Source organism: Erinaceus europaeus, chromosome 6 (genome assembly GCF_950295315.1).
Source record: "Erinaceus europaeus chromosome 6, mEriEur2.1, whole genome shotgun sequence".
Classification (NCBI taxonomy): Eukaryota; Metazoa; Chordata; class Mammalia; order Eulipotyphla; family Erinaceidae; genus Erinaceus; species Erinaceus europaeus.
The window spans coordinates 71866320-71891622 of record NC_080167.1 but is presented as its reverse complement, the minus strand read 5'-3'; the positions used below and the strand labels follow the sequence as shown (position 1 = coordinate 71891622).

Sequence of the window (25303 nt, the reverse complement as noted above, 5' to 3'; positions counted from 1 at the left end):
TGAATGCATAAAACCAGATGGGCAAAATGAGTTTAGCTAAAGAAAAAAATAAATAAATAAAATATTTAGAGCCAAATTCAACTGAGAGATATTAGTAAACATGAAACACAGAGAAACCGGCTATAAAATTCATTAGAATTACTTCTGCAAAAGAAAACATAGGACTGAGAATCACTATTACTATTACCATCTACGTTCCTGTTGCTAATTGTCCATCACACAGCTCAGCCACCTGGCCTGAATCACGAGGAGTTCGAGGACTCAGAACAAACATTTTTCTCCCTCGCTGGACACACAACTAACTACCTTCAGTGTCCCACTAACTAAAGGACATGATGGAACGCAGGGTCTGGAAGGAAATCTGTCTGCTGTGGTATCGCCAACCAAAAAGCCTCCGTGGGAAGGGCTTTCCTAGAGCGCCAGCCCATGCAGGACAAGGCCACGGTGACCAGAGGTTCCTGAGCACTCGAGGGTGGATGTCCTGCTAAGAGGGGGACACCCACGGGCAGGACATGGGACACGTGGGGTCCTGCAGATCTTGGCAGATCCAGACTCTCTGGAGAGAGGTTCTTCCCAGAACCTTTTGGGAACGTCTGGCGTGCAGTTAAACAGCCCAAGTTCAGTGTCTGTAAGGCTGGTGGGCGGAGGTGTGGCTGCCAAGGTTCACGGCAGCTTTCAGAGTACCTACAGTGACCCTTCATCAGTGCCACGAGCAGACAGAAAGGCACGGAGGGCACGCCGCACTAGGTTCGAGACAGACATGACGGCTTCGCCCACGCCGCAGCTAGAGTCCTCCGATGGGTGGGAGGATCCCAAACATCCTTTAAAAACAACCCGTGTACACACACACACACACACACACACACACACACACACACACACGCTGTTGTTTTCGATGGGTTATGTTGTTTTCACCGGGCTGGCTTCACGGGCGGGTAACAGACGACCAGGGACTCAAGGCTGGGTTGTACGCAATATCTCTTTATTCATGCAGGACGCAGCACAATCTAAGACGAGCTAAGCTAAACTCAAGGTAAAGTACTCTAAAACTCACAATGCTGTCTTTATATATACTTCCCAAGTAGGGTGGAAACAGCATGTGACATAGAGAGGGTGGAGAGAAAAGTGACTGGTGAAAATCAGAGTGTGACAAAGAGGGGGCAGATTAGGCGAGAATCCTATCACTGAACCACAAATGCCCTGGAGGGAGGGTGGAACTTGTTAACAGTTGTTATGTAAATAAAATAGTGTTAAGCAGGGGGGATTTAAACCAAATGAAACAGAAGGGGTCTCATGCATACCAACAATGCCCACAGAGGCAGGAAACGCCCTTTGAGGCAAGAGATGCCCCCAGAGGCATGAAGTGTTCCCAGAGGCAAGAAATGCCCTTTCGCCTGCTAGGCCTTGCCCTTTGAGGCAAGAAAAGCTCCCCTTGGCATCACACTGATTATTGCTGCTCGCCTATTTTGTCTGTGTTTCTCAAAGACTAACTTCAGCCAGTTGCCTTGAGACTTTATAGACCATGTCCCCTCACCTGCAGGCTCTGCCCCAGAGGCAGAAAACTTCCCCTCCTTTATTAGGTTATGCCCACAGAGGCATGAAGCGCCCCAAGAGGTAAGAGATGCCCACAAAGGCAGGAAACGCCCTTTGAGGCAAGAGATGCCCCCAGAGGCATGAAGCATTCCCAGAGGCAAGAAATGCCATTTCGCCTGCTAGGCCTTGCCCTTTGAGGGAAGAAACGTTCCCCTTGACATCACATTGGTTATTGCTGCTCGCATATTTTGTTTTCCATGTCTTATGCCAGTTCTTTTGAAAACACCTGTACGATATACGTTTCTGTTCACCCCGCAATGGCCATTAGTTAAAAAGAAAGGGGCAATTGTTGGTATGCATGAGACCCCTTCTGTTTCATTTGGTTTAAATCCCCCCTGCTTAACACTATTTTATTTACATAACAACTGTTAACAAGTTCCACCCTCCCTCCAGGGCATTTGTGGTTCAGTGATAGGATTCTCGCCTAATCTGCCCCCTCTTTGTCACACTCTGATTTTCACCAGTCACTTTTCTCTCCACCCTCTCTATGTCACATGCTGTTTCCACCCTACTTGGGAAGTATATATAAAGACAGCATTGTGAGTTTTAGAGTACTTTACCTTGAGTTTAGCTTAGCTCGTCTTAGATTGTGCTGCGTCCTGCATGAATAAAGAGATATTGCGTACAACCCAGCCTTGAGTCCCTGGTCGTCTGTTACCCGCCCGTGAAGCCAGCCCGGCGAAAACAACATAACCCATCGAAAACAACACACACACACTCACAAACACACACACTCGCACGCGCACACGCACACACACACACTCACACACACACATCCCTACATTGAGGTCTGTGTATAGTGTGCGCACAGCTCTTGAGAACAGAAAGCTACACCCTCAGCATACAGGCCAAGCCAAGAAGGAAAAAAAAAAAAAAATACTACCGGGACAGTCTCCATCAAGACGGACGAGTGTAAAATCACCTCACAGGCTGAAATGTGCTCTGTTTGACATGAGGAGACCCACTGCTTGATGACATGCCAACAAGCCACTTCCCCCATGGGCCTTCTGTTTAAGCCGTGGGGGTGATGGTGGCTTTGTCAGAGCAGAAGCCCAGGAGGGAGTGTGGGTGTGACTGCTGAGCTGAGCTCCGTGCGCAGGAACCACCGCTCTCCAGCAGCCAGCAGGGCAGAGCCCTGAGCGGGTCTTATTTCAGAGGCACTCACGTTGTACGCATCAATGATCAGCTGGATGACGTTGCTGGAATTGGCAGATAAGGTCCCGACGGCTGACTTAGGGATCAGGTTTTTCAGTTCCTGAAATTAAGAGGTAAAGCCCATCTATTTAACCAATCAGCACCTACCAAATACCTAATACTTAAGTTTTTAAAACTATCCGTTCCCTACACATCTCCTAAATAACTCAAGAAGTCTTGCCTAGAACAAACAGACAAGCAGACCCACAAATGTGATTATTCTGTTAGCAGTGAAAAGCCACAAGGGGTGACTCCACAGGCCGTGGGGCCCTGGGCTCAACCCCCGGCTCCACGCAAAAGCCAGCCAACACCCCCAAATCGAATGGAGCTCCGTGGATGAAACACAGCACCTTGTGCGTGCTGCTTCTTTCTCAGCCTAAAAGAAAAACACAGTCCAGGCCGGGGAGGCCGGGCAGCACACAGCACGCGCGTAAGCCCTCCGTGGGCTTGAAACCGCTTCTGGAAAATGCCGTCTGCTTGGTGGTCACGTTTCCATTTCAACTCAGACACAAGCGTTCCGCCTCCTGGCAACTAAACCAAAGGGGCCAGAAGTCTCATCTTGCCATCTCTCACACACTACCTTGTACACGGGCTGGAACTCTTCAGTGACTGCGAAAATCGACTGGATGTTATTTTCACTCAGTTTCTGGACGAGGTGAGCGATGGACGGGTAATCCTGTGAAAGTGAGACGTGAAAGTCTAGTCGGTGCCGAGACCTGCTCTGCTCTGGTTCTAGATCACCTTGAGGAAACACTGATGCTTTGTGTGTCTAACCGGGGGATTTGCAACAAGGCTCCGAAGGGCCACAAGTGAGTGTTGAAGGGGGCCCTGTGGGCTTCTAACTCCCACCCCCTCTCCCTCTCCCCCCACCCTGTGAAAATCGCCACAGTGAGAAGCTTTGAGAAATAAGAATGTCTGCCTACATGAAATGCCAAAACAACACAGGGAGGGAACTGGCAGCAACCAAGTGTTGTGTTCTCTGACCTGGGAGAGGGAGTCCGAGACCCACCAAGGTCTAGGTTGCCAGAATGGTAACAGAGGCAAGGGCCTACTTTTAAAAAGTGCAGGTAAATAATAAAGGAAAAAAAACTACATATATGCAGTCCATGTTTAGGGATGAGACCAGAACTGGGGTGGGGGGGTTCCCCTCTGCTGTGATACCCACTAGCATTTGGTGGTTCACGTGATGTGGCACTGACATGGGCGGTCAGGACCCGTTGTCTCAGGAATTTTTATTCTTATTTTTCTTTAAGTTTTTTCACTTTATTTATTTTGATAGGACAGAGAAGTTGAGAGGGAAGGGGGATAGAGAGACACCTGTAGCCTCACTGTTTGTGAAGCTTTGCCCCTGCAGGTGGGGAGTTAAGGCTTGAACCTGGGTCCTTGTGCATGGCCAGGTGTGCAGTTAACCAAGTAACCACTGCCTGCCACTTTTTTCTTCCTCCTCCCCTCCCTCCCTCTCTTTCTTTCGCCTCCAGGGTTATTGCCGGGGCTTGATGCCAGCACTATGAATCCACTGCTCCCAGTGGTCTTTTATTCCATTTTATGAACAGGATAGAGAGAAATTGAGAGAGGAGGGGGAGATGAGAGACAGAGACAGACAGGCACCTGCATGCAGACCTGCTTCACCTCCTCTGAAGCGTCCCAGTGCAGGTGGGGAGCCGGGGGCTCGAGCCTGGATCCTTGTGTGGCGCCTGCACTTAGTATTCTGTGCGCCTAACTGGGCACACCGCCACCCAACTCCCTGCCCCTTTTGTTTATTTATTTTCTTAAAGAATTTATTTATTTATTTATTTATGAGAAAGATAGGAGAGAGAAAGAACTAGACATCACTCTGGTACATGTGCTGCGGGGGACTGAACTTGGGACCTCATGCTTGAGAATCTAATGCTTTATCCACTGGGCCACCTCCTGGACCACCCCTTTTTTTTTTTTTTTAAATATTTATTCCTTTTTGTTGCTCTTGTTTTTATTGCTGTAGTTATTGTTGTTCTTTATGTCGTCCTTGGCTAGGACAGAGAGAAATGGAGAGAGGAGGGGAAGACAGAGAGAGGGAGAGACAGACAGACACCTGCAGACCTGCTTCACCGCCTGTGAAGCGACTCCCCTGCAGGTGGGAAGCCGGGGGCTCGAACTAGGATCCTCCTGACGGTCCTTGAGCTTTGCGCCACCTGCGGTTAACCCGCTGCTCTACCGCCCGACTCCCTACTCCTTTAATTTTTTAAAAAGAAAACTAGAGATGTAAAAAGAAAACCAATCAAGGAATCACGAAGCCCCACAGACAAGCGCTACGGTGACGGCGGGAACCCGTGAGGAGGCAGAGCTCCCGCCGGTCACGAGCCCCCAGACCCTGGAGCGCAGGGCACCAGACACCCCCAGCCTGCGGCGCCCACTCACATAATAGTGGCTCATGGTGTAGATGTCGTTTTCCAGGTGACACTGCCCATCGTTGGGCAGCACGATGCCGCCCAGCTTCCCGTCCCCGGCAAAGTGGAAGCCGGCGTCCGTGGAGAATACCAGCAGCCGAGTCACGTTCCTCCAGCCGATCAGAGACTTGGGAAGAAGAGGGTTTTGATCTTGAGACGCTGCAGTTCACCCACATTCCCACCCCCACATGGGCACTCGTGGTGCTTATGACGTCATGTTGTATTGTCTTTATTTGTTGGGAAGAGACAGCCAGAAATAGCAGGGGGAGGGGGAGACGGGGGTGGGGGGGAGACAGCTGCAGCCCTGCTCGCCAACACTCACACAGCTTTCTCCCTGCAGGTGGGGGATGGGGTCTCGAACCCAGGGCCTTGCACTCTGTAACGTACGCGCGAGTAGGTGCGTTGCCGCCTGGCCCCACTCACTGTGTTTCGGGTCCCTAAAACACAGCTTCCCCAGTCCACAATGGCGCTGGGTCTTGTCTGCTTATCTGTTTTCCTTAGTTAAAAATAATAATAATAAAAAAAAAATGGAAACAGTGTCTCCCTGTGTGACCAGAAGCTAAGCCGAGGGCCCTGGGGCAGGCGACTAAGTTCCTCCAACCTGCTCCCAGCGGCCAGCAATCCAGTCTCAGCACAGAGGAAGTCCTCTCTCCCGGAGTGTGTGCTGAGCCCATGAAAATGCCTCCCTCATTTGGAACGGGGAGGCCACGGTGCCCTGTGTGTGTGTCAGGTTTTAATTAAGTTTTTAAACAATTTTTAAATTTTTTAATTACTTTTACTTATTTATTGGCTAGAGACATCCAGAAATCGACAGGGAAGGGGGGGGGACAGAGAGGGAGAAAGAGACAGAGAGACACCTGCAGCCCTGCTTCACCACTCGCAAAGCTTTCCCCCTGCAAGTAGGGACCAGGGGCTCGAACCCGGGCCCTTGTGAGTTGTACTGTAAGCGCTCACCAAGGTGCACCACCGCCCGGCCCTGCGACAGGTCTTCATACTGAACCCGACACTATGAGTCAGGGCAACTAGGCCTCAGCAGGAAGTCAGGCTGCGGGCCTCACCGACATTCGCCTGCTGCCGCCCACCTGTCCGTCCAGCCGTGCTGTCAGTTTCGCAGCCCAGCCCCCAGGAAGCCAGCCAGCCAGCCACAGTAGTCAGTTCTTTCTTAACTGTACAGAGACTCCCTACTCCAGTTACTGTCCTCAGTACTGCTTACTGGGTCACTCAGTAAATTCTTGGTCTTTTCTGCACAGGTATTTAAAACAGCAGTCTGTTCTCTGCAGGGTAACTGTGACTGTTGGTCTAAACTTATTATTTTTTAAATATTTATTTATTCCCTTTTCTTGTCCTTGTTGTTTTATTGTTGTAGTTATTGTTGTTGTTATTGATGTCATCGTTGTTGGATAGGGCAGAGAGAAATGGAGAGAGGAGGGGAAGACAGAGGGGGAGAGAAAGACAGACACCTGCAGACCTGCTTCACCGCTTGTGAAGCGACTCCCCTGCAGGTGGGGAGCTGGGGGCTTGAACAGGGATCCTTCTGCTGGTTCTTGTGCTTCGTGCCACGTGCATTTAACCTGCTGTGCTACCGCCTGGCTCCCTGTTGGTCTAAACTTAACACGCCTGCTTACATCCTCATAATACTCTGACTCCTTGAAGTGGATTCATGATGTCAGCCCCCCAACCTCTGACTTTGTTCTCAAGAACATGTGAGGGAGTGACTTCCAGGAAGGTGACACACAGAAAGACAGTGCCAGCAGCCTTGCTGAGCTCTGGCTGCTGGTGGTGCTGAGAACTGAACCTGGAGCCCCCGAGCCTCAGGCAGGAGAGGCTGTGACAGAAAGCACTATGGTGTCCAGCACTGAAAGCAGAAACCATCACACCCACAGTAATGAAAAGTCAGTGGAATGAGGATGATGTCCACAGAGCAGTGAGTATACACACACACACACACACACACACACACACACACAGTCACACACACACAGTCACACACACACACACACACACACACACACACACACACACACTCACAGTCACACACTCACACACATACACTCACACACACACACAGTCAGTCACACACAGTCACAGCCACACAGTCACACACACACTCACATAGTCACAGACACAGTCACACACACATACACTCACACACACAGTCACACACACACACACACTCAGACACAGTCACACACACTGTGTACAGGCATTGCATACAGACCACTACACCTGAATCCCATAGAAACTCTATGAGTTGGGCCGGGCGGTGGCACACCTGGTTGAGCGCATGTTACAGTGCCCAAGGAACCAGGTTCAAGCCTCCAGTCCCCACCTACAGGGAGAAAGCTTCATGAGTGGTGAAGCAGGGCTGCAGGTGTCTCTCTGTCTCTCTCCCTAGAGACTCTCCCCTCTCGAGTTCTGGCTGTCTCTATGCAATAAACAGATAATGGGGGAGGAGCCAGGTGGTAGCGCAGCAGGTTAAGCACACGTGGCACAAAGTGCAAGGACCGGCTAAGGATCCCGGTTCGAGCCCCCGGCTCCCCACCTGCAGGGGAGTCACTTCACAGGCGGTGAAGCAGGTCTGCAGGTGTCTGTCTTTCTCTCCCTCTCTCTGTCTTCCCCTCCTCTCTCCATTTCTCTCTGTCCTATCCAACAACAATGACATCAACAACAACAATAATAACTACAATAAAACAAAAAAGGCAACAAAAGGGAATAAATAAATAAACAAAACATTAAAAAAAAGATAATAGGTAGTTGGGTGGTAGTGCAGTTGGTTAAGCACACATGGCGCAAAGTGCAAGGACCGGTATAAAGATCCCGGTTCAAGCCCTCGGCTCCCCACCTGCAGGGGAGTTGTTTCACAAGCGGTGAAGCAGGTCTGCAGGTGTCTGTCTTCCCCTCCTCTCTCCATTTCTCTCTGTCCTATCCAACAATGACAACAACAGCTATGACAACAATAACAACTACAACAAGGGCAGTAAAATAGGAAAAATGGCCTCCAGGAGCAGTGGATTCATAGTGCAGGCATTGAGCTCAGCAATAACCCTGGAGGCAATAAATAAATAAAGATAAAGATAATAATAATAATAATAATAAAAAGGAAGCCTATGAGTCAGATCCATGATTATGCCCACTGCTTTTCAGAACTTTTAGTGGGCCAATGCTGCTCGTCTCAGGACAGTGTCACAGCACACCCCCCCCCTCATTTCAGAGAGAGAAACTGAGAGGGAGAGAGGAGACGCCTGCAGCCCTGCTTGTGAAGCTCCCCCCAACCACGGGTGGGAACTGGGGGGCTTAGATCCAAGTCCCCCGCACACACACCACGTGCGCCCCACCAGGCGCCCCCCACACCCTGGCCCACTACCGTTCCTCTGGAAGGAAACAAAGGGCCCTCTGGGGCGGCTAAGTCGTTCCCTCCCAAGGCCCCATGGTGACAAAGGCCAGAGCCGCCCCGCCACTGGATGTGAGCCACAGCAGGCCGAGAGAGAGAGAGAGAGAGAGAGAGAGAGAGAGAGAGAGAGAGAGGGCTCGCCGGAGGAAAGGGCGCCACTCACCCCGCACACGGCCACCTGCATGATGGCATCAAAGCCGCCCTCCGGGGAGTCCAGGTTCCCAGAAATGCGCTGCTTGCCCACCAGCTCATTGAACTCCTCGCCCCGGTCCGTGAGGCTGAGCACGTTCTTGTAGCTGAATGGGCTGGTGCAGTTCTGCTCGCTGGTGCAGGGGTTCCTGAGCTTGGCCGGCGTCGTGCTGATGTAAGGCATCACCGTCTTCTCCACAAAGGAGCCAAAGCCTGCGAAGGGAAAACACAGGGAAATGGACGGACGGACGGACTCACAGACGCATCTAAGACCCCCGCTTCACAAGAACAGGAAGAGCGGGCCAGGCGGGGGTGCCCCCGGGAGAGCGCACACGGCCGTGCAGGCCCAGGGCTCATGTCTCTGGCTCCTACCCGCAACTGGCGGGGGAGCTTCCTGAATGTGAAAAAGGGCTGCCAGTGTCTGTCTTTCTCTTTCCTGGTTTCTGTCTGTCTCTATCATAGAGAAAGAAGAAGGGGAAAAAAGTAGAAAGGTGGGAATCGTCCACTTTGGTGGCGGGAACCTTGTGGATCGTTATTAAATCAATTTAAAAAGAAAGAAAGCGGAAAGGATTTAAAAGGTTGGAAAGGAGATTGTCATTCTACAAATATCTTTGCTCTTAGTGTGAGATTAGAATACACAAACAGGGTGGCCACATCCAGAAGCAACAAGCCAGAGAACTCGGCAGGTTTATCTAGCAGAAACAAAGTCCTGCACAGACAGGCGGGCCTCTCACCTCCCATGGGGGTCGAATCACTAACATGGCAGCAGGCGGGGAAGGCGGCATACAGGCTCTGCAGAACAGACTCTCGTGCCTGAGGCACTCAAGTCTCAGGTTCAGTGACCACTACAGGCCAGAGCTGAGCAGAGCTCTCATAAAATAATAGTAATATAAAAAAACTAAAAAATAAAATAACATGGCAGCAAACAGTAAATGAGAAACAAGGGAGCAGAAAGATCACTACATCTATGGCCAAAGGTGGTTCATCAGAGAAAACTATCAATGTGCTCTTAGAAAGAAAATAAGGGAGTCAGGCAGTAGCTCAGTGGGTTAAGCACACGTGGTGCAAAGTGCAAGGACCGGTGTAACGATCCTGGTTCAAGCCCCCGGCTCCCCACCTGCAGGGGAGTCGCTTCACAGGCGGTGAAGCAGGTCTGCAGGTGTCTGTCTTTCTCTCCCTTCTCCATTTCTTTCTTTCCTATCCAACAACAACGACATCAATAACAACCATAATAACTACAACAATAAAAAAAATGGCAACAAAAGGGTAATAAAGAAATAGAAAGAAAAAAAGAAGGAAAAAAAGAAAGAAAGAAAGAAAGAAAGAAAGAAGGAAAGAAAGAAAGAAAGAAAAGGATAGAAACGGGCCAACCTCCCACATACGTGCTTAAGAATCACCCTGCCAAGAGCGGTTCAAGGGAAAGCCACTGGCTCTCACCGATTCGGAAGTCAGACGTGATCCTCTTCATCTCTCTCATCAGATGTGTGCCAAGATTCTTCACGTTCTCCAAGTCGTCTTTCATGGAGTAGGAGAGGTCCATCAGGTAGTACAGGTCTATGGGGTAGTCTTCAGCCCGCTTGAATTTTAACGTGAACGTCTGGGGCTCCCCTGGTTGAAGAGAGAAAACAAAATGAGAAACGAACAAACCTGCACTCGTACTGCGCAGTGTGATTCAGTGCGGCCGTGATCTCCACGGAAGACAGTGGGATTTCACAGGTCCTTCATGGGCTTCTACTCAAGTTCATTCAATAAATACTTGAGCTGCCAAGCTCTAAGGGAGGGACGACGCCATGGGGGGAGGGAGACAGAAGCATCTCCAGTCACAGTGGAGAAGACGGGCGAACGGTCAGTCGACAGCATTTCAAACAGAGACCCGGGAGGAATGACTGAGTCAGAAAGGGCTGGGTAGGGAGCGTGTCCGTGGGCACACCTGCTTCTCAGAGACTGAAGGCAAGCGTGAAGCCTGTTCTCTGTTTAATGCCTTGCCACTACCGCAGCCCCTGGACCACCACACCGAAGGGGCTGGGAATGAAAGCAGGGATGGCAGGCAGGCACTGGGGCTCAAGGTGTCACTGTGCTTAAAGCTGCATTTTCTAGGAACTTACTCCCTGGGTACAACAAGCAGACAACACACCTGCCCAGAGCCCGCAGACCAATTAAAGAGACTTTCCACAGCAAAGACGAGACTGGAAACATAGGAGAAAGGTTTGGGTGAGAATGCATAGTTTCTTTTTCTTTCTTTTTTTTTTTTAAATTCCCTTTTGTTGCCTTTGTTTTGTTGTTGTAGTTATTGTTGTCATTGTTACTGATGTCGTTGTTATTAGATAGGACAGAGAAATGGAGAGAGGAGGGGAAGACAGAGAGGGGAGAGAAAGACAGACACCTGCAGACCTGCTTCACCGCCTATGAAGCGACTCCCCTGCAGGTGGGGAGCCGGGGGCTCGAACTGGGACCCTTACGCTGGTCCTTGTGCTTTGCGCCACATGCGATTAATCCAATGCGCTACTGCTCGGTTCCCAGATGTATACATTTTCTAAAGAAGAATTCTTTATGTAGAGATTTCTTTTTTTTCTTAAATAAAATCTTTTTTATCATTATTTTTATTTATTGGCTAGAGACAGTCAGAAATTGAGGGGAGGAGAGAGACAGAGAGACACCTGCAGCACTGCTTCATCTCTCTCAAAGTTTCCCCCTGTAGGTGGGGACCAGGGGGCTCGGACCAGGGTCTTTGTGCTCTCTATCAAATAAATAAATAAGAATTAAAAAACAAAACACATTTCCAAAATTTAACAGAGTCCACATTCTCACATATAAGCCAGACTGTGTGTGAAAAGGATCCCTCTATGGTCCTGGAGGTGGCGCAGTGGTAAAGCTTTGGACTCTCAAGCATGAGGTCCCAAGTTCGATACCCGGCAGCACATGTGCCAGAGTGATGTCTGGTTCTTTCTGCTCCTATCTTTCTCGTAAATAAATAAAATCTTTTTTTAAAAATTTTTATTTATTTATTCCCTTTTGTTGCCCTTATTGTTTTATTGTTGTAGTTATTATTGTTGTTGTCATTGTTGGATAGGACAGAGAGAAATGGAGAGAGGAGGGGAAGACAGAGAGGGGGAGAGAAAGACAGACACCTGCAGACCTGCTTCACCGCCTGTGAAGTGACTCCCCTGCAGGTGGGGAGCCGGGTTCGAACCGGGATCCTTACACTGGTCCTTGTGCTTTGCGCCACCTGCACTTAACCCACTGTGCTACAGCCCGACTCACCAAATAGAATCTTTTTTAAAAAGAAGTTTAAAAAGAAAAAAAAAAAAAAAGGATCCCTCCACCAGAACTGGGCAGAACTTCCGGCAGTGACAAGCCTGGGCAGGAGGGCCGGCGCCCCCTGAGGGAGAGTGTACCTGACCTCGTGTGTACCGGAGGGAGCGTGTACCTGACATCAGTGTGTACCGGAGGGAGCATGTACCTGACCGCAGTGTGTACCGGAGGGAGCGTGTACCTGACCGCAGTGTGTACCGGAGGGAGCGTGTACCTGACCGCAGTGTGTACCAGGGGAGTGTATTGACCGCAGTGTGTACCGGAGGGTGAGTGTACCTGACCACAGTGTGTACCAGGGGAGTGTATTGACCGCAGTGTGTACCAGAGGATGTGTGTACCTGACCGCAGTTGCAGAACAAGCTGCTGAGGCTGGATCTGGGTGATGTCCTCGGGCTGCAGCTTCTCCGCCGTCCCTTTGCTCCGGTTGGTCACGTTTTTATTCTTCTTAATGGCTTTTGAGCCCCTGGGGTTTTCTATGTCGTTGGGATGACAGCCCTTCTTCTTCAAGGCTTCCAGATCATCACACCGAGCAGATGTGGGCATGCCTTCTTGCAAAAACGTCTAAAGGATAGAGGGAACACGGGTCATGAGGAAGAGGGAGAGCGGTCAGGCCTTTGTACAGAAGTGCCAGCATGCGTCTGGTGAGATCGCTGCTGGGGGCCTTCGCATCTGGCTCTGTGAAAAACATTCCAGGGTAGGTGCAATTATTTACAAACAAACAAAACTCACCTCCTGAAAGGTTAATGCCTCACATGTACCAACTGCTGTATTTACTGTCAGCTATAAACTAGCAACCCCCCCCAATGAAGGGAAAAAAGTGAACACAATATCTTCATTGCTATTCTTGGAGGCTGATTACTTGAGTAAACTTGGGACTTGCCCCAGTGAACATTCCCAGGGGGTCACCTCCAAGCTCGCAGAACCCAGGAAATGTCTCGTGTGGCAGCACTTAACATGCCACAGCCGAACAGCAGGAACAGGTCTGTCTGCTCTCAGCCCTGGAATATGGTCCAAGGCGTGACGCCACGCTTTCTAAAACACTTTCTTTCTGAGAACAGCCCCCCCCCCCCGCCAGACACTTAGGTGCTTTGCTGAAAGATGGCTTCTCCAGCCAGAGGGTATGTATATCACTTAAAAATTTTAAATATGGGGAGTTGGGCAGTAGCGCAGCGGGTTAAGCGCACGTGGTGCAAAGCCCAAGGTCCAGAGTAAGGATCCCGGCTCGAGTCCCCGGCTCCCCACCTGCAGGGGAGTCACTTCACAGGCAGTGAAACAGGTCTGCAGGTGTCTGTCTTTCTCTCCCCCTCTCTGTCTTCCCCTCCTCTCTCCATTTCTCTCTGCCCTATCCAACAATGACAACATCAATAATAACAACAATAATTACAACAATAAAACAATAAGGGCAACAAAAGGGAATAAAGAAATAAATCTAAAAATGTAAAATATGATAATAAATGTTTATTATATATAATAATACTACTGCACACAGGGACAGACAGTATGACTATGGATCAATAATTTCCATGTTACACATACAAATACCATACATGACACACACATTTGTGTGTGTATGTATATATATATATATATATATATATATATGGACATAATTATTATTGATTTTTTAAATTTATTTTCTTCCTTTCCTTTTATTGGATAGGACAGACAACAAGAAAGGAGGGAGAGGCTGGGGAATGTGCCAGGACGCGGCCCGGCTGAAGAGGGCAGGAGCCACGTCACTTACCGAATTCGTACACCACCCACAGTTGGGCCCTGCCTGTATACATTCTCCGCAGGACTTGGCATTTGCTTTCAAACATCTGTTTTCATCTGTCAGGAAAGAGAATACAGCACTTGACTTGTTGTTTCAAGAGAGAAGAGGAATGAAAACCAAGGCCACAGGACAAATAATAAAATACAAATGTGTTGATTCTTTTTGTTTTGGAAAGGAGTTTTTGTTTTTTTTTTTAAACCAGAGACTTCAAAGCCTCAGGTGTTACGAGTCTTTCTGCATAACCTTGGGAGAAGTACTCCAGTCTCCAGTGGAGGGGACGGGACAAAGAACTCTGGGGGTGGGAACGGTGTGGAACTAAACCCGTTATGTTATAGTTATATAAATCAGTATTAACTTACTCATGAAAAAGCAACAGTTCTTACTTATCTTATTTTATAAATCAATATCAAGTCACCAACAAGAAAGCAGCAGTTTCCATATCCTCTGCAACAAAGATCCGATACCACTGATCTAACCTGTCCTCTGATTCAATGCTACAATGTCCGGAACCACCAGGAACCTTCCCACAACAGGGTGCTGTGCCATTTCCTTCCATGTGACTCACGGAGCCCCCACAAGTCTCCTCAGAACCTTCGGCATTTCTCTAGTAGGTTGTATCCCCTAGAGAAGCCCACCTCACCCAAGGGTAGTGCCGCTGGGGTCCAGGCGCCAGCCACGGCAGGGTCCACCTGGCACTTCTCTGGCCCTGCCCGAGGACCAGGCTGCCTTTCATGTGGGGAGCGCTGCGCCCCGCGTCCAGCCACTCCTTGCTGGCTACTGACACAAGCTATGCTCCTCATTACGGACACTTGGCAAATACAGACTACAACTCACCCACCCTCTGCTGCCGCACGGTGGCAAAAATGCCAGCTCACGTTTCTTTTTTTCTTTTTTTAAATTTATTTCTTTATTGGGGAATTAATGTTTTACATTCAACAGTAAATAAAATAGTTTGTACATGCATAACATTCCCCAGTTTCCCATTTAAACAATACAACCCCCACTATGTCATTTATCATCCTTCAAGGACCTGTATTCTCCCCAGCCACCCACCCCAGAGTCTTTTACTTTGGTGCAATACGCCAATTCCAGTTCAGGTTCTACTTGTGTTTTTGTTTCTGATCTTGTTTTTCAACTTCTGCCTGAGAGTGAGAACATCCCATATTCATCCTTCTGTTTCTGACTTATTTCACTCAACATGAATTTTTCAAGGTCCATCCAAAATTGGCTGAAAATGGTGAAGTCACCATTTTTTTATAGCTGAGTAGTATTCCATTGTGTATCTAGACCACAACTTGCTCAGCCACTCATCTGTTGTTGGACACCTGGGTTGCTTCCAGGTTTTGGCTATTACAAATTGTGCTGCCAAGAACATATGTGTACACAGATCTTTTTGGATGGATGTGTTGGGTTCCTTAGGATCTATCCCCAGGAGAGGAATTGCAGGATCATAGGGTGGGTCCATTTCTACCAGCCCACGTTTCTGATCAAAGAGCGAGCACATCTGCTAGACAGTCAAGACGTGACTCAATGCTTTACATGCTCGCTTTATTTTCTCGTAAACACACCGAAGGCCTTTGCCGTCTCGTAATCCTCAGGTCTTTCTGTGTCTGTTTGATCCCTGTCACTCAAGGGGAAGGTCACGGCACAACACTTACCGTGACTCTGAGTGACGTGAGCTGGGGGCTGGGGGCTGGGGAAGGGGCCGCGTGTGCTGATCTGGGTGTCTGGGGAATTACATGATCAAAAAAATGACACAAGAAAAGAAACATGATTTTCTTTACCTGTTTGGCCGAGCACAGAGCAAACAGAGCAGAGCAGTCCGATCCAGAGAGGCAGTTGTAAATTCATCTGGAACATCAAAGGTACGTGATGGATGAATAAAATAAGAAGTGAAGCAGATGCGTTGAACACAAGCATTCCCTCGCAGCCCCGTTCCACAGACGAATCCGCCACACCTCTCTCCCCACCCACCTCGTCTCCCCTGCACGTGCTGACTTCCACACCAGGGTCTCAGAATACAATCTGGCCTTTCTCCAGATGAGACACATGTTAGCACGGAAGTGCCGCCCCTCCCCACGACAGCACCCAGTGAGAGATGTCTGATCGGGGCCAAGGATGAGGCCCCTGTTACCTCAGTACAAAGCCACTGACTGAACGCATCAAAATCCTGACCGTGTAATTCCCAACTGCAATTTTGTAATAGTTTTTATTTTTGGGGGCCGGGTGGTGGCGCACCTGGTTGAGCGGGTGCGCAAAGACCCGGGTTCGAGCCCCTGGTCCCCACCTGCAGGAGGAAAGCTTTTTGAATGGTGAAGCAGGGCTGCAGGTGTCTCTCTGTCTCTTGCCCTCTATCTCCCCCTGTCTCTCTCAATTTCTGGCTGTCTCTATCCAATAATTAATTAAAGATAATTTTAAAAATTAAAGAATAGTTTTTCTTTCTCATGCCAAGGTTACATTAACATCCTGTACTAGGCCCAAACTGGCTGAGTTTGAGCGACTGGAATCTTTTTTTAAAAAACCAAAATTCAGTGTAAGAACGGGCATAAGGATCCTGGTTTGAGCCCCTGGCTCCCCACCTGCAGGGGGGTAGCTTTCACAGGTGGCAAAGCAGGTCTGCAGGTGTCTGTCTTTCTCTCCCCCTCTCTGTCTTCCCCTCCTCTCTCCATTTCTCTCTGTCCTATCCAACAATGACAACAGTGGCATCAACAACAACAATAAAACAATAAGGGCAACAAAAGGGAATAAAATAAATATTAAAAACAAAAACCAAAATCCGTTTCCCTTTTTAAGAGGAAATATATATTTTTTAATTTTTTAAATATTTATTTATTTTCCCTTTTGTTGCCCTTGTTTTTTATTGTTGTTGTAGTTGTCGTCCTTGTTGGATAGGACAGAGAAATGGAGAAAAGAGGGGAAGACGGAGAGAGGAGGGGAAGACAGACAGACCCCTGCAGACCTGCTTCACCACCTGTGAAGTGACTTCCCTGCAGGTGGGGAGCTGGGGGCTCGAACCAGGATCCTTACGACGGTCCTTGCACTTTGCTCCATCTGCGCTTAACCCGCTGCGCTACCGCCCGACTCCCCCCAAGTCCATTTCTAAGCATGAAATGAGTCAAATACTAGGTCCGATTCCCTCTGAGTGCCAGATATACAAACTTGGGGGTGGAGCAATATCAAGGCCAGCCGAGCTGTGAGTGTCAGAGGCTCTGCAGACTCTCCACACACCAAGCAGGCGCCTGGGCCGGCCAGACATTCAGCCTGCAACTGCTCCCGGCAAGCCAGCGTGGCCGCAGCACTCATCGGGGTCTCAGCCCTTCAGGACTTCTGCTCTTCGACTTGCGGCCTGTTTAATGATCACCCGTGAATACAGGTCCCCTCACAAAGGTACAAACGTAGAAAGAATCAAAGGAGGTTTGGCTTTACAAATAAATCCGCAGAGATGTATAAAGCGATTTAAGTTGAACTAAAAAAAAAAAGAGATTACTAATCAGAGCAATGCAGATGAGAGAGAGAGAGAAAATCAGGAGAATCAATAAGCTGGTATCACTCAGGGGTGTGGGCAGTCACTTCACAGTCCCTATTTTCAAAGCCGTAAGTGTTCTGCCATCTGATTCAGTAATCCAGCTGCCTGGGAAAAGTTCATCCTAGGAAAGTGATAAAAAGTGGACACGCCCTCAGTCTAGGTCTCTGGTGCACCTGCTACAGGCCAGCACCCTGGCTGCTCACTGGGACCCAGCTGAGTTCACCGGCTCAACAGACGTCTACAGAGCCGGGAACTAGCTGACGGCAGGAGCAGCAGAAGGTCTGCAGAACAGTTCTGAGTGGGCACATGCAGTAAGCTGACAGGCAGGTAAGAACAATGGTGCAGGAGCCTACGAAGTAACCACAGAGACAAGGAGATGACAGCTCTGTGCGTAACGCGACAGTGCATCTGTTTAAAAACTGGTCCACTGAATGTTCACAGCAGCACAATGTGGAACAGCCAAAACCTGGAAGCCACCCAGGTGTCCAACAACAGATGAGTGGCTGAGCAAGCTGTGGGCTAGACGCACAATGGAATACTACTCAGCTGTAAAAAATGGTGACTTCACCTTCTTCACCTCCTCTTGGATGGAGCATGAAGGAATCCTGTGAAGTGAGATCAGCCAGAAAGAGAAGAATGAAGATGGGATGATCTCACTCATGGACAGAAGTTGAAAAACAAGATCAGAAGGGAAAACACTCAGCAGAACTTCAACTGGAGTTGGAGTATTGCACCAAAGTCAAAGACTCTGGGGTGGGGTGGGGGTGGGGGGCTCAGGGCCTGGAACAGGATGGCAGAAGGGGTGGGGGCTGACTTGTTATGTGGTTAACTGAGAAATGTTGCACATGTTCAAACTACTGTACTTTGTCGACTGTAAACCATTACTCCCCCAATAAATTACATATATACTTTAAAAAAGGTCTTTGGATTGCCTTAGAAAAAAAATTTTTTTTTTGGCAGGCTAACTGTGTGATTTCATTCTTGTCTTGGTAAATTTCCTTTAATAAAGAAATAGAAAAGAACTTTTAAAAACCTATCTCTGAGAGCTCCTGTTGAGGACGCTGTTCTCTCTCTCCAGCCAGGTAACTTGAGAGCCACATGAGTCACACGTCACCCATCACCCAACACTTCACTTCACCTTCTTCTAAGCACACTGGAGCCTCTGCTGTCTCTTATGTTCTCAGAAGATCTCGGTTTGGTCCCTGCCACTCCGGGCAAGGCACCTCCGGTGACTCTGAGTGACATGGCCTGAGGGGCTGGAGCTCACTCCAGGTGTCTGTTCTGCTGCTAAAAGCTCTTTGTGTTTTCTGTTGTCTTTCCAGAGAAGCCAGAGTCACAATCACACAGTTAGGGACTCCGCCTGCAGTTCTGCTTGTCACTAGTGACTGCACCCAAAGCCCAGCAAAGCTGAGGGTCAGAGAGGTGTGAAATGCTAACATCCCGCCTTTTAAGGTCATCTAGAAGCTCTCCCATGTCATGAACTCCTCTGGACTAATTCTAAGCAGCTTAAACACTGTTATCAGCTCTGAAGCTCTGAGGGAAAGACCGGCCTGTGATGGGGAAGCAGGGCAGTCTCCACAGTGAAGGGCACAGATGTGCGCCATATATGGGCTGCCAGATGTGCCTCTAGGGCGCTGCTCAGGCTGCTTTGTGGCCATCCAGCACAGAGACACAGTTATGACGGTAGCTGAGGAATGGTTCCTAACATTCGCAGGCTGTGGAGGCGCCCAGAACACCTCAGAAACGTGTCCCTCCCTCCCAGAATCCCCGACAAGCCCAAAGCAGTTTTCCAAGCCAGCTAAGTCTCTGGAAACCTCCAAACCCTGAAACCCACACAAGGCTGAGGACGGCTCAGGGCAGATGCCAGCAAGCCGGGACCTGTCCCCCATCGGCTGGGCAGGAAACAGATGGCCAGGATTTCTCTCAGGAAGGCAGAGGAGCCGCCGGAAACAGAAAAAGCCGGAAACTGAGAAGGAAGGAGAGCCCTGAACAAAGACAAGGCTAGCAGAGTCAGGGAGCACAGCCAGCAGGAGATCTGGGCTGGTCAGACACTACGCAGCAGCCTCCCTGTGGCAGCCCCGGGCCATCCCTCCGTCCCTCCTCTCTCTGTCCCTCCTCTCTCTATCCCTTCTCTCTCTGTCCTTCCTTTCTCTGTCCCTCCTCTCTCTGTCCCTTCTCTCTCTGTCCCTCCTCTCTCTGTCCCTCCTCTCTCTGTCCCTCCTCTCTCCATCCCTCCTCTCTCCGTCCCTCCTCTCTCTGTCCCTCCTCTCTCTATCCCTTCTCTCTCTGTCCCTCCTCTCTCTGTCCCTCCTCTCTCTATCCCTTCTCTCTCTGTCCTTCCTCTCTCTGTCCCTCCTCTCTCTGTCCCTCCCGGAGAAGAACACAGGGAGTGCTTCCTGTGTTTCAAAGACTCTAGGCAAAGCTTGTAGAAGTGAGGTCCAGGAGACAGCTGCCTCAGATTTCCCTAAATGTCCACTCCAGACCCAAGAGTCACAGTCACAGGAAATAGCGACAACCCCCCCCCCTTCCCTCACCATTGTGGCTGAGGCTGCATGGATCCAGCCCAATTTCAGATTAGAGAGAGACAGACAGAGAGAGAGAGAGAGGAGACATCACAGCACCAAAGCTTCCCCCAGAGCCCTGGGAACCAGGCCCAAACCCCAGTCCTGCAGACGGCGGTGGGCGCACCCTCCCAGGTCAGCCGTCTTGCCAGCCCCTAGATGATGCCTAACACGCAGATCACAGGCCTTCGGACACAGCAGCCACCATGACTGGAGGACAAGGGGGAGGTGCCTTCCAGGCCCCGGGCTGCTCCTCTCCTGCCTGAGTCCTCTTCATCAAGAAAGGTCTAGAAACAGCCTCCTTCTCTAACCACCACTTCACAACCTCTTCCCCTCCCCCCTCCATTCTCAAACATGGGCAGCCACACCCTGCCACTCCTGCCAGGCACATAAATTTGCTCCTGCAAAATAAAACCTTCCAGGCCCTGTTTCATTCATCCATCCATCCATCCATAAACTTACTGCCAGGAGATACACTTGGCTACTAGCCTACCAACCACAGTACATCTTGCTGGCCGTTTCTCTCAGCACACACCGCTTCCTCCCATACCCTCTGGAGCTCCTGCAGCCTGGCTGGAAAGACAGAAGCAGCCGGCTCGAGACATTTTCAGCTCAAAGGCAAAATCAATGAAAACAGCCGCAGTCTGAGGACCGGCTCCTGGAGCCAAGAAGCAGATAAGGTAAGTGCGCTGAGATCTGTCTGGACAGGCTGACGTACAGCAGTGGCAAGGCTTCACCCAGAAGGACAGTCGGGGAGAAGCGGGTGAGCAGACAGACGGACGGATACGCCAAAGTCTTTAGAGGCAGAGAGTGGAGGACTTCAGCACTTCTGAGGCTAAAATCAAAAACTGCAAATGACAGAAGCTGAGGCGAGGAATGCTGGCACAGCTAGGTTACAGGAGCCTTAAAATCCCACCCATGAAGAAAAAAAAACAGGGAAATTTATGCTATAGATAGTAGGGAAACTGGAAACACCGGGTAGCACTCGCTGGCAGCAGGAACAGGAAGATGGGTGATTACCCAGCAGGGCTGGGGGTCCTGCAGACGCTGACAGGGGAGGGACAGTGGAGATGCCAGCACTTTCCAATAAAGAAGGCAGGGAGAGTGGGACCGGAGGGCTGGCGCTGGAGGAGCAGAAGGGGCTGTGAGCCCTTAGGGAGGCGTCCCCTTGAGACACACTCTACACCATGCTTCGGCCTCGCGTGAGCTTAATGTGCAGCTTGGCGATACGAGAATCCGGCATGAAGCCCAGCCAGTCTATCTTGGCATTACTCTCGATCGCACTCTGTCATTTCACAAACATCTCATAAAAACTGCAGCAAAGGTGGGCGCGAGGAATAGCATCATTGCAAGACTGGCCAGCTCCTCATGGGGCGCGAGCGCTTCCACACTATGATCATCATCTCTGGCATTATGCTATTCCACTGCAGAATACTGTGCCCCAGTGTGGTTCCGTAGCCCCCATGTCCACTTGGTCGATTCCAAATTATATTCCTCCATGAGGATCATTTCTGGAACCATCCGTTCCACCCCGGTTCCATGGCTGCCAGTTCTTAGCAACATCGCCCTGCCAGATATTCATCGGGATGCGGCATCATCTAAGTTCATTTCCCACGTCTACGCTCGACCGGACCTGCCAATATACGCGGATATCTTCGCCCACCCTGTCCAACGCTTGATGTCTCGTCACCCAATCTGGTCCCCTATGCCTACACTGAACTCCTCTGTTCCAGTCTCTTGGAAACAGAGTTGGCAGTCAGCTGAGGTAATGAACAAACACCTCATCACAGACCCCTGCAAGCGTCAACCCGGCTTTGACCTAGCACGTTATGATTGGGCCCTCCTCAATCGCTATCGAACAGGCCGTGGCTGGTGCGCCACTGTGTTCCATCGCTGGGGGGCCAGAGATGACCCAAACTGCCCCTGCGGCTACAGACAGACTATGACCCACATAGTCAACGACTGCCACCTCTCCAGATTCAAAGGAGGTCTCGAAACTTGACATCAGGCTCAACCTGACGCTGTTGACTGGCTACGGAAGAAGGGCAAACGCTAGAAGAAGAAGTGTCACCACCCCCCAACCCAGCTGTCCCAGGAAACTCGCTCTAGGACCTGGGATCGAGTCCTTGTTTTTTATTTGATTGGGGGGGGGAGACTTTGCAAGCAGTGAAGCAGGTCTGCAGGTATCGACCTTTCTCTATCTCCCCTTCCTCTCTCAAGTTTTCTCTGTCCTACCTAATAAAAAGTAAAAATAAATAAATAAAAATAAAGGAAAGGAGAGAAGAGAAAGGTAAGGTCAAAACCAGGAGATTTTGTTTATCTTAGCTAGGAGCCTGGGAGCTAGGCCTTGCTGTTCACAGGAAGTCTGTCCAGAGAGCGACTGTCTGTCCAGTGGAGAGAGGCATGTGTCAGCACCAGTTTCCACAGGCAGAGGCTTGCCCAGAAGGGCATTCGCTCTCTCCCACATCTGAGAGGTACGGCGCTTCCCCAGAGGCTGCAGGCAAGAGGGCTTGCAGGAGAAGCCCCAGGGGCTGGAAAGGTGTGGCTCTTGCAGCAGGAGACAGCCAGGCAAAGTTGAGTCCCGTTCCCAGAGTCTCTGTTTCCAGAGCAGTTGCTGGGTGGGATCAGAGAAGAAAGAGGTCAGAAGACCAGGATTCAAACACAAGTTTCTTTTCTTCCCTTTTTACCAGAGCCCTGCCCAGCTTGGCTTCTGGTGGTGCTAGGGATTGAACCTGGGAACTCAAGAGACTCAGGGAGGAAACAGGTTTCTAATACAGTGCTCAAAGGGGACAAGGGTTAAAAGTAAACTAGCAAAACCAAGTATAAGAAGAAAGAATCACCCTTCTCACGCTTGAACCCCTGACCAGTGATGGCAAGAACTGGGGAGATAACTTAAGCCAGGTGGTTCACCTACAGAGAGAGAGAGAAAGAGAGAAAAAACAGTCAGGAAGAGCCTTTGTTGAAAAGATCTGCTGAGGACGAGGGCTCTGGCCCAGCTGTGGCCACATCTGTGACTCTGTGACTCACTCGGCTCAAGAATTGTCACCTCCTGGGAGCACGTCATTTGTGTTCTTGGCGGCTGACACAGCATCTTTCTTTTTTGCCCTGCAGGGTTATTGCTGGGGCTTGGAGCCTGCACTACCCGCTGCTCCTGGAAGCCTTTTTTTTTTTTCCTTCCCTTTTTTTGCCCTTGTTTTTTTATCGTTGTAGTTATTATTATTGTTGTTATTGATGTCCTTGTTGTTGGATAGGACAGAGAGAAATGGAGAGAGGAGAGGAAGACAGAGAGGGGGAGAGAAAGACAGACACCTGCAGACCTGCTTCACCGCCTGTGAAGTGACTCCCCTTCGAGCCAGGGGCTCGAACCGGGATCCTTACGCTGGTCCTTGCGCTTTGTGCCACCTGCGCTTAACCCTCTGCGCTACCGCCCGACCCCCCTAACACAGCACCTTAATATTTAATCAATAAATAAAAAATAAAAGACACAGATAAAGTGGAGATTGCATAACGCTTGTGCAGAAAGACCTTCGTGCCTGAGGCATCAAAGGTTCCAGGTTCAATCCCCAGCACTAACAGAAGTGGAGTTTAGCAGTGCTCAGCTACAGAATATAGTAATACAATTAATAGTAAAATAAGGGGCTGGGTGGTGGCGTACCTGGTTGAGCGCTCACATTACAGTGCACAAGGACCCAAGTTCAAGCCCCCAGTCCCCACCTGCAGGGGGGAAGCTTCACGAGTGGTGAAGCAGGGCTGCTGGTGTCTCTCTGTCTCTCTCCCTCTCTCCAACTTCTGTCTCTATCCAATAATAAATAAATAAATAAAATGTTATATAGAAAAAGAAATCATATTGTCAAGAGTATTGCACCAAAGCAAAGGACTCTGGGGAAGGAGGGAAAGGGGGACAGTATGAAGGGATAATGGGGTCCTGGAGTGTCTCCCAGACACCAGTCAAGGGGAGGTGGGAGACTGTACTGTGTGTTAATGACCAGGTTGTCAACCGTTACCCCCGCAATAAAATCAAATCACGCTACAGTGCAAACAGATTCACGCAGATTATTACAGCCACTCAGATGTGTTGAAACTGCGTGAAGTCTCACTGTGCTGTGTAATAATGCTTAATGAAACAGTCACTTATTAGCGAGAAGCCACTTACAACATTAATGAGTTTAATTAGAAACTTTTTTCCGATGGAGTCGGTAGGGCTGGTCACTCTATTCAATGTGCTTCACAGCAGGCCCCAGTGTTCTGCATCGCGAGTCAGACAGCAGAAAGATTCTCGTGAGCGTCAAGTCCCAGAGCACCGGGAGCAGCCAGGCAGGATGACAGGCGCTCACCCAGGGAAAGCAAAGCCAGGAGACACCGGAGCCACGAGGACACTGCCCTGAAAGCACCTAATCTCTTCACAGGAGCCCGAACCAGGCTGCTGTGACCAGTTCTGTTTCATTCAGAGAATCTTAGCGGAGGACAGTGCCATTACTAAGAAGAAAAGAAACTATTTTCTCTTCTTTCTAATGGTATTTATTTATTTTTACTATTATTGGGTAGAGACAGAGAAAAATTGAGAGGGGAGGGTAAGATAGGAAGGGAAAGAGACAGAGAGACACCTGCAGCCCTGCTTCACCACTCATGAAGCCTTTCCCCTGCAGGGGCTTGAACCCGTGTCCTTGTGCACCGGGATGTGATGTGTGCGCTTAGCCAGGTGTGCTACCACTTGGTCCCCGAGAATCTATTTTCCACTTGTGAACCTGAACAGGGCCACGCCAGATGAACAAGGACATTCTACACAGACCGCCAGTGACTGTAGGTGATGTGTAGGCCAAGTCCCCTCACCTTTCCGGTGGCTCTTTCAAATGGCCCTCGTATGTGTGATGCTACGTTGCAGCACCTGTCACACAGGGGGGAGGGAGACCCAACCTTCTCAGCGGGAAGGGGCGCATGACCTCTCAGAATGGAAGCCCAGCCCTGCAGAAGCCGCGAGGTGCCCGGGCTGCTGTGTCTGCTGGCTGACTTGGCCGTTCTTTTCAGAGGAAGAGCATCCTATTTAAATTAGAACTGACTCAAAGCAAAGAAATGGAAAGAACGTACAATTCTCTGTGGTTATTTTTTTTTAGGTCTCCAACCTGGTTGAAGGACAACTGAATGACTTTATTTTTAAAAGAGATCTGTTTTATTTTAGTCTTTATTAATGTATTGCATATAGATAGAGAAATCAGCAGGGAAGACTGAGGTGGAGAGAGAGAGATAGAAAGAGAGAGAGAGAGATAGGGAGAGAGAGATGGACTTGCAGTGCTGACTCACTGCTTGTGAAGCTTTCCCCCTGCAGGGGAGGATTACTCA

General features: G+C 49.7%; 1 protein-coding gene across 2 annotated transcripts in view; it reads right to left on the bottom strand.

The window, feature by feature from the left end:
* Window positions 1-25303, bottom strand: part of ITGB1 (integrin subunit beta 1) — a 49184-nt gene that overhangs the window by 13020 nt on the left and 10861 nt on the right. For both annotated transcript variants that reach the window (XM_060192514.1, XM_060192515.1), the window contains exons 2-9: window positions 15664-15730; window positions 13850-13935; window positions 12444-12666; window positions 10231-10401; window positions 8768-9006; window positions 5185-5340; window positions 3368-3463; window positions 2759-2848 (exon numbers count right to left, since the gene is read on the bottom strand). In XM_060192514.1, coding sequence (XP_060048497.1) covers window positions 2759-2848; window positions 3368-3463; window positions 5185-5340; window positions 8768-9006; window positions 10231-10401; window positions 12444-12666; window positions 13850-13935; window positions 15664-15730 — 1128 coding nt within the window. The remainder of the gene's footprint in view (window positions 1-2758; window positions 2849-3367; window positions 3464-5184; window positions 5341-8767; window positions 9007-10230; window positions 10402-12443; window positions 12667-13849; window positions 13936-15663; window positions 15731-25303) is intronic.